The sequence below is a fragment of the Haliaeetus albicilla genome, chromosome 8 (genome assembly GCF_947461875.1).
Source record: "Haliaeetus albicilla chromosome 8, bHalAlb1.1, whole genome shotgun sequence".
NCBI lineage: Eukaryota > Metazoa > Chordata > Aves > Accipitriformes > Accipitridae > Haliaeetus > Haliaeetus albicilla.
In genome coordinates this window covers 6,258,669-6,267,674 of record NC_091490.1, presented here as the reverse complement: position 1 = coordinate 6,267,674, position 9,006 = coordinate 6,258,669, and the positions used below count along the sequence as shown (strand labels likewise).

Here is a 9,006-nt window from a genome sequence, read left to right as displayed (position 1 = left end):
AGCCAGCTCTTGCTCGAGAAAGAAGTCAGTAGACCCCTTTGCAAACCTATATATATATTTTTTTTTTTTTTGAAGGTGCCACTTGTGTTCCTTCCCCAAAAAACAAGGAAGGATCATTAAACCAAACCTCTCCCAGGTCCCGCACTGCAGCCAAATCCCTGGCCACCTTCCCAGCCTCAGCCAGACCCCCCCCAGCAAACGCTGACCACCTCTCAGCTCTGCATCTCCCCCGCTCCCACATCCCAAACCTGCGGTTTGGTCCTCGACAAATAAAACTCAGAAAAAAAAAAAAATAGCCCCCCCCCCCCCCCCCGGTCTGGCAGCAAACACCAGGAACAAACTGCAGAGCACCGAAATCAAATGTTTATGTTGATATTTATTACAGCATTGGGGGGGGGGGAGAAGGGGGGAGAACCGTTTCATTCAAAAAACCATCCCATACCAATGAAGACAATAATTTAGCTATTCATTTTAAAATACATTAAAACCGGTCCTTTCATTTCCTCACGTCAGAACAAAAAAAAAAAAAAAAAGGAAAAGAAAAAAAACCCCCTGAACAAGATGTAAAGCGGAAAAGGAAAAAAAGTTGACCCCTTGGGGAGCCCCCGGGTATATTTGCGATGCAAAAAAATCTGCGTTCAGTTATTTCTCAGTGTAACTTGGAAAATATTAACCTGACCGTAACTATGAGACTGACACCCTCAGACCCCCCCATACCACCCACCCCTCCCTCCCCAGCGACTTTCTACAGGTAAAGCACAATTAAAATGCCTAGGAAAAAGAAGGCAAACGTGAAAAAAAAAATATTCGTATTACACACTAAAAAAAAAAGTTTTGTCATCTCATGTCTTGCAGTCAGAATAATAAAAACAAGCCAAATGTTCCCGAAAAACATTTCAATGAAGGGGTGCGGAAAAAAGACATCCCTTTAATAAAACATTATCAACAAATATCGTACACAAACTACAATGTATAATAATTATTTTTTTTTCCCCTCTCGGTAATTTTCGAACCAGACTACAAGGTAAGAAAAAACACTGAAACAAGATACAATGCTTTCAATAATCCGCACAAAGGTCAAATCCAAGGGAGAGAATATTTTACAGAATATGATATACATGGAGCAGAAATGGGAGCTGGAGAAAAACAAAGACCAAACTACAGGGTAGTGTCATGTACAGAGATCCCAACCCGCCGCCTTGGCTCGTCCCTTCCTCTCCCGCCAGAAGGAAGGGCCTTCGATGCTTGCCATTAATTTTTATTTTTCTTATTACAGAGCGAGCCTACAGAATAGCAAGGTTACATTTTAACAACAAGAATTCCTTAAAAAATATCTCCATCCAGTTCCAAATCATAGATAAGTGAAACCCTGACAAGAGCACATCTCTAAAGAAAAGAACCCCCCCAAAATACCCCCAAAGCAAAGAAACCCCCCCCAAAAACCCCAAAGTTAGCTGGAGATCACAGTTTCAAAGTCCCAGGTCAGATTAACCCTTTCTTTCGGTGGATTTAAAAAAAAAAAAAATTAAAAAAAAAATCAATTTTTGCAGTGAACCAGCTGAAGGACTCTGGGGAAGGGAGGGACAGAGATTTCTTCTGGTACTCAGAGAGGGGGGGAAAGACTAACACAGTGCATGCCACAGTCACAGAGAGCAAGATCACGATTCATTCGAGGATGTGATCCTAGAAGGGGTCACCTGCGTTAACAAGTTTATAACGAGGTGGTGGAGTCTCTTCCCCAAAGCAGATCTTGTTAACTGGAGGAGGAAGCGTTGTGCTGCAAACGAACCAAAAAAACCAAAAATAGAAGGGAAAAAAACCCCCAAAACCAAAACAAAACAGGCCTTCTGAACGAAAACCACCATTGTAAACTGTCCAGTTTATTTAAAAAAATGACTACAACAGAGACAACATGAGATTTCATATCTAGACTAGCTTCCTGGTGTCGCACGGCACAAACATACAACAGGTTCGGTTTCTGTCTTTATTTAAAAGAACAAAGCAAAGAGATCGGAGTTGGGTGCTAGAGGCTTCCGTTTGTTTCCAAAAAGAAGTGTCATGTACATATATAAACCCTTCTGCACAAAGAAGGGTCTTGTCATGTCTTGAAATATTTTAAGTTTTGTCCTTCATGTTTTATGGAATAAAAAGTTCAGCCTTTTTATTGCATGAAACTAAACCTGGGGTTTTGGCCCCCGCCACGCGTCTCCCTGCCCATACACCTAGCTTCTTCTTCTTCTTCTTCTTGCATAATTCGTTGAGATCCTCCGAACGGCAGCTGACTCTCTTGATCCTGGAGAGGAGGAGGGGGAGGGAAATCACACACTCATCGTCATGCTGGGGGAATACTGGAAGAGAGACAGAGCCAGGGTGAGAAACCAGGCGGGCCAGACTCCCAGACACTGAAGCGGGGGTGCAAAAGGAGGCTGATGACAACTACACAGCAACCTAATTGGATCTAATAAATCAGGAGGAGAGGATATGCTGGAGACTCCAATTTATCAGGGCGTAATCTGCTCTCTAACTTGCTTTTCCGGGGAGAAAATCAGCAGAACGGTATGGGCTGAGACGCAATTTAAAACAAATAATTAACATGCACACGTGTATACGCTGCTAATAGAGGAAGAAGAGGAGGGATGTCTGCAGCCACGCACAGAGCCTCAAATCACCAGGCCAGCACAGCTGGCTGCATCTGCAGCGGTTCCTCTCCATCCTGCGGGATCCTCCCTCCTCCATCCCGCAGGATCCTCTCCTCTCCTTCGGTACACCCCTATCCCGCTGAGGACCCAAGCTTGCACCCACCAGCCACCCGGGAACCGTCCCCCCCGTCCCCAGGGAGGCACGCACTCACTCACTCACATTGTCATTTTGGAAGGAATGGAGAAAGTTGCCTCCCAGCTCCCCGTCGTCTCTTGGAGTGCCCGGGGGATTGCTAATGCCACTTATGTTGTTTGGAGAATTCTGCAGGAGATGGGGGGGAGGCGGTGAGCAGGTCCCTGCGCTCCCCGAAACGCCGTGGGGGCAGGACGCAGCCCTGCCTGCCCCGCTCACGTCCCCCTGACGTGTCCCCATCCGTTGGGGTCACACCGGCACCCCAGTGCCGAGAAAAAGGGGGGGCCCACACACCCACTCCGCAACTCACTTACTTTTGGAAGTCCATCTATGTCTCCTGACCCTGCGCAGGGGGACACACAAAAGGAGAACAGCCTTATTGAGCATGCAGCGATGGCCCCTGCACCCCCCTGCCCTGCTCCCCACCCCCCCTCCAGACTCCCCCTCCGATTTCCAGTGCTTCGAGCACTGGTCCGAACTGGGGGCTGACCCTGGGATGCTCTGCCCAGGGAGTGAAGGCACGGCGGGACTCCCTGAGCCGCAGCCCCCCGCGCGGGCGCTCACCTAACGATCCGTTCATGTGATGGGGCTCCATGCCACCCATGCCGCCCATGGGGCCGTCAGAGCCGGGGCCCATCGGGAACTGCGGAAGAAAAAGGAGACAAAACCAAAATCAGCCACGAAACCACCCCGCACGTCTGCCACGGCCACGGCAGCTCCTGGGGACCGTCCCCTCCCCAGCCATCCCTCCGGAGCAGGACGCATCCACCCTCCGAGGCTGCGGGGCATGTCTGGGGGCTCACGGTCCTGTGGGTTCACCCATAAAATTTGGCCGGACGGGTGCGGGCAGACCCAGACCCATGGGCAGCGCGGAGGACTCCCTCCAACTAGTATTTAAAGAGATTTAAGTCTGCCCGTATCCCGCGAAACACAGCATCTCGCCGGGCACGCAGCTGCCACCACCTCGGCCGGAGCAGCAGGACCACCGCTCCCTTAATAAGCATAAAAAATTAACAAAGTCGCCAAAGAGTTAATCGCTTTTTGATGGTTTGTTTTATTTCTGTTTTGTAACAAATGGCTGAAATCAATTAAACTGCTTTACTCTCAACTGATGAAGTTAATTATGATTTGTTATGGTATCTGATATGTAAATTATTAGAAAGCAGACTTACATTCGATCGACTGCCTGCAGGCGGTACTGGATTAATCATTGTGTAGATGTTGTCACTTGAATTTGTTGAATCTGTGGAACAGTGAAGCCCAGTAAGTCGGGTGATTAATTCATTTCTTAATTAAAACAAACTCATGCCACTTGAACTCATTCTTTTGTATTTTATCACCTAAAATTCCCTCTAAGTACCACCATTTTCTGGTTAATTTGTATTTAATGAAGATCCACAAAGTTTTTAATCACAGAAATTCAACTGTGAAAAATAATTCAACTCCTGGCTGGGAAGCACGGGGAGGTAATTCCTCGCCATGTAGCACTCCTCACCTCCCCGAGCCCCGGCAGCATCCAAATCCATAGATGCATATACGAATATCCCCAAATGCCATCCCGAAGCCAAGCAGCCCACGCCACTCGCTCCCCGAAAAGGCAAAAGCTACAGAAATTGGTTTTCGCCAGTTGGGCAGAAGTTGCTTGCGCTCGGTGGCACGGCCCCAGGGATGGGGGTTTCCCGGCAGGGGAAGGGGCAGGAGCCCGGGAGACGGGGGTTTCGGGGGTCTCGTACCTGCGGGACTGGGCATGATGGGTGTCCCCGGAGGACCGCCGCCACCAGGCGGACCCTGCGGAGAAACGAAGTGGGGGTCAGCCATGCAAACATGAGCATTGCCCACCACCCCACGTTTTCAAACACCTCCCCTGGCCAGACCTGGCACCCCCAAACCCAGCCTGGCCCCCCCTCCCCACCCCGGCACCGATTCCCCCCAAAACCACACGAGCTCTCCGAGCCGTAACGTCTCTGCACCCCGACGACAGGACGGACAGATGGAGCAGGAGGACTCACCACGTATGTACCAGGTGATGAAGAAGAGTATGGGATCTAACAGAGAGAAGAGAGCCAGGTTCAGCCGCGGGGCACAGCCGAGAGCCCCCGCCGCCCCCCCAGCCTGGCCGGGATGGGGGTCCCAGGGCCCACCAGCCCCCGCGGCTGCACGCCGCCCCAGGGAGAGCAGGACGGGAGCAGGGCTTAGGCTTCAGATGCAGCGCCTAAACAAGAGGCTGGGGACCCCCGCCTCGTTAGCAGGATTCAGCTAACGGGGAATGGCTTCATTTGTGGGACGGTTCCCAACCAGCCCCGCTCTTGCTTCAAGGACTGCGGGATACTCACTGAGTTAGCACTGCTGGGGTTCGGCCACGGTCTGCCAGCTCCCGGCCCCCTGGGGTCAAAATTAAAACAGGAAAAAAAAAAAAAAAAGAAGTTTTTTTTATCCATATGATCCCGCAAAGCCCGAGTCAGCGGCCAAACATCCCCCGTGCAGGGTTTGCCTTACATGTTAATTCCGGGCATGCCGGGACCTAGGGAGTTGGGTGGAGGTCTCATGCCGCTGCCGTAGTTCTGCAACGATAACCAAGGGTCAGTCTACCGTAACGGGAAGGGAAACCGGAGAAGACAAGAGAAGGGAAAAAAAACCCAGCAAAAACAACAACAAACAAAAAACCAAGAAGGTTAGTTTGCAAAAATGAGCTTTAAAAAAAACTATATTAGACGATGCTGAACGTAGGGGCAATTAGCAATTGTGTTTATAAAAAAGCCAGGCGGCTGAATATGGAAGGGAGCCAGGCTGAGCCCCAAAGTCGTCCCCCCCCCCGGCGATCTCTGATGCCATGCTGGTGGAGAGAAAACAGCCCCCTCCCAGCTCCAGGAGACAAATCTGCTCACAGCCCCCAGGCGCCAACAACAGCCTTTTGGGTTTGTTTTTTTGTGCAGGAGAAAACAGGGGCAGGAGGAGAAAAGGCGGCATCGCTTGGAAGGTTATTGCTGCAGCGTAAGGATGGGAAAAGGCTGCACGAGCTCCCCCCGAGACGGAGCATCCCCTGCTCCCAGGATGACAGCTGGAGTAGGGAAAACCAAGCCAGGCTCGTTTTCCCGTTGCTTCCCAGCTCTCTGCTATGTCCCCCGGAGCAGGTCCGCAGCCAGCCCCTTGGGGCTCCTCTCCTGGCTTATTCCACCCTGGCTTAGCCTCCAGCTGGGACCGGGAGCCTCAGATCTGCATCCCTCATCTCCTAAAACCAGCTCTAGTACAAAGCCAAGCCCAAGGCAGCGAAGGAAGAGGAATCTCCCGAATGCCGCGCTCCATTTGGTCTGCGCTTTGCTCCCCGTACCCTCTGGGCGACGTGCAGCCGGATTTAGGTCGCGCTGACGCTCCTCCCCTCCCACCTTCCCCCCACGATGCATCTTTTTGGGCTGTAGTTCTGCCGTTTAAAGAAAAAAATTGCTAAGGCAGGAGGGGGGGATGGCTGGCCGCTTCCTGTTTTGCAGCCCCTCGGAGCGTTCCAAGTTGGATTTTAAGTGCAATGCATCAGAGCTGTCGATTTTTCCCTGGATTTGTGGATGCACCGGAGCAGGGTGCTCTCCTGAGGGCATCATCGAAGTTTGTTTTGAAGAGGCAGAAAAGGGTTTTCCCCAAACAAATTACCAGCAAGTCCTTAATTGAAAGAAATTCCAGCCATTTACACTGAATAGCAGCATCAAACCCCTTGGTTTGTTGTTTTTTTTTTTTTTTAAAAAAAAAGCCTCAGCATTTTTAATTGGAGCTGAAAGGCTGGAAAACGAAGCTGTCTGAAAGATGCTCAGGGAGGGTGGAGAGGGAACGCAGCTGTGCTGAGCAACCTGGATGCTGGGCTCCGGCAAGATGCTGCCGAAACCCAGTGAGCTACGAACCCTCTTCATACAGGCACCGGCAAAGCTAACCCTGGCTTCTGCAGAGCTAAAACTGCGACTATTAAAGGGAAAAAGGCAGCGGTGATCAGCTGTAAGGGATGATTCATCGTTGGTATGTAATACGCAGCTGTTGTCAGGATGCCGGGATGTCCTGGCTGGACGCTCGGCAGCCCTTTCAAATAATTTAAGGAGTATTCGGGCAGGTCCCGATGCAAAGGTTAAAGGAAAAAAAGCCCTGGGCGTGCGAGGTGTGAGAGGCTGCTGGGTTTGGTTGGGTATTTTTGGTGGTTGCCTGCACAGGCGCTGGTTCCTGGATGGCTGCGGGGAGGCAGCGCCCCGCGGGTGCCAGATTGGGAAGCCCAGCACTTCTCCAGGGGAAGGCTGCCTTTTAAAAAACCTCTCCCTAATGTACGTACACAGGGAACGGCGGAGTCAAAAATAAAGCTCTGAACATTTCACAACTCCTGCCGGCTCCCAGAGCCGCCACCATCCCACGCGGCGCTGAACGCGCGCTCGCGGCTTCCAAGTTTCGCGGTGTGCTTTGCAAGTGGGAAGCGAGCAGCCTCCCCCAGGCAAACCACCGCCGCTCTCCTTGGCACAGGCCATGCTAACAAATGCCATTTTTTTTGGGTGCAGTCCTCCAGGAAAGGAGGATTTTAAGCAGAGCAGCGGCGCTATCGGAGGGCTAGTCTGGGAAACGATGCTCATGCGGGTTTTTTACCTCCTGCCCTGGGATGGATCCGGGTGCCTGCAGAGACAGCCGGGCATCCCTGAGCAGCATCCTCAGGCTGGTGTTAAAAAGGGATGACACAACTCCCTCTTTACACAATATTCGCTTATCTCAACAGTCTCCAGGGGAAAAACAAAACAAAACTCCAGCGCACCCGCTCGTCTCTTGACAGACTCTGATCCTCGCACTACAAACTTGACGTAGGCGACGATGCAGAGAGGATAAACCTCCAACCAAAATATGGTAATCTGGTTTTGAAGTCTCGTAGAAGGAACAAACAGGAGTGAGTCAACAACAAGCCACTCCGTAAAGCGAATCAATGGAAAGACAGCATATATTAACCCAGATCTGCTTAATTTCAAGAGTTTAGTCCCCTTTGCTGAAATAGAGAGCTCAAGCAGGCAGCAGGAGGGGCGGGCGGAGGGGAACCTCGCAGAGGGAAGCCTTATTCCCCTGCTAAAGGGATCTTTGCCATTTCTTTTTATTTATTTATTTTTAATGCAAGCCTCCTTTCCCCTTCCTGCTGTTAGGGTCATAACTATTTCCCAGGCAGGCAGCGTAATGCACTCAAAGGCTGCTCCGGCACGGCGCTAAGTGCCATCCCCTTTGACGGAAGGGCAACAGGGAGGTTGCGATACCCTTAAACGAGCTCTGAAGACCTCGCTCATGTTAAAAGGAGGGATTTCCAGATGCAACACTAATGTAAAACGCATTAACACTAATGGGGGGACAGGGCGTGGAGGGGGGGGAAACTCCCAGGCCTTTGCGCCCCAGGAGGTCGTTTCGATGGTGCGCGGCGTTTGCCGAGCTGTAAGAGGCTCTTTGGCGTTGGGCTTACCTGTGGACCGGGACCCATGGGGCCCATCCCTCGCGGAGGATTCATCCTTTGCATGGGGCCGCCCATGTTAGGGTGCCCTGTTGGGAGGAAAGCAGGGGCGTTACGCGGCACGGCAGCCACTTCGGGTCCCAAATTTAACAGCTAACGAGAAATGTTAACCGTTCGTCCCTCCTCTGCTGGGTTTACCTTGCTGTCGCGTGGGATCCATCGAATTGGGCAGCAATGGCTGTGTACCGGGAACGGCACCCGGGGGCTGTGAAAACAAGGGGAGGAAGATGAAAAAAAATAGTAATTGCTACAATGCAGCCTAAAGAGATAGATTTGGGTTGGGGCTTTAGGGGGGCTCCTTGGTGTGCTCCCCAGGGTGCGCCACCCCTCCTGCCGCAGCACGACCTGCAGCTGCCCGAGCATCCCGCTGCATCCCGGGCATCTTCCTAACAGCCTCCGGGCGTTTGCCTCCCCTTTCCTTTCCCAACCACCCTCTAGAAAACCAAACAAGGTGTCAGCGCTTCCTCCTCTCCCCGCAGCCTGTGTGCCATCCGGCTGCCGTATTTTAGGGGAGCCAGGGGGAAAGCCCGGGCTGCACGGGGCAGAGGCATCAAAGCCGACAAGGAAAGGAGACGGGCAGCGTGGCTCCCCGGTATTTACACAGCGCCAGGGCCAAACCACACAGGTTGCAGCGATTCATCGGCTGCCGGCGGAGAGATGCTCCATTTGCA

The 9,006-nt window shown here is 51.9% G+C and overlaps 1 protein-coding gene across 7 annotated transcripts in view; it reads right to left on the bottom strand.

The window, feature by feature from the left end:
• Positions 1-356: 356 nt before the first annotated feature.
• The window catches only part of SSBP3 (single stranded DNA binding protein 3), a 56,771-nt gene continuing 48,121 nt past the window's right edge, over positions 357-9,006 (bottom strand). For 4 of the 7 annotated variants that reach the window (XM_069788670.1, XM_069788673.1, XM_069788674.1 and 1 more), the window contains 11 exons: positions 8,474-8,540; positions 8,288-8,364; positions 5,329-5,393; positions 5,166-5,214; positions 4,842-4,877; positions 4,566-4,620; positions 4,005-4,075; positions 3,397-3,475; positions 3,147-3,175; positions 2,860-2,961; positions 357-2,348 (listed from right to left, as the gene is read on the bottom strand). In XM_069788670.1, coding sequence (XP_069644771.1) covers positions 2,319-2,348; positions 2,860-2,961; positions 3,147-3,175; positions 3,397-3,475; positions 4,005-4,075; positions 4,566-4,620; positions 4,842-4,877; positions 5,166-5,214; positions 5,329-5,393; positions 8,288-8,364; positions 8,474-8,540 — 660 coding nt within the window. In that variant the 3' untranslated portion in view covers positions 357-2,318. The remainder of the gene's footprint in view (positions 2,349-2,859; positions 2,962-3,146; positions 3,176-3,396; positions 3,476-4,004; positions 4,076-4,565; positions 4,621-4,841; positions 4,878-5,165; positions 5,215-5,328; positions 5,394-8,287; positions 8,365-8,473; positions 8,541-9,006) is intronic. The other 3 variants (XM_069788668.1, XM_069788669.1, XM_069788671.1) reach the window with 1 other exon arrangement.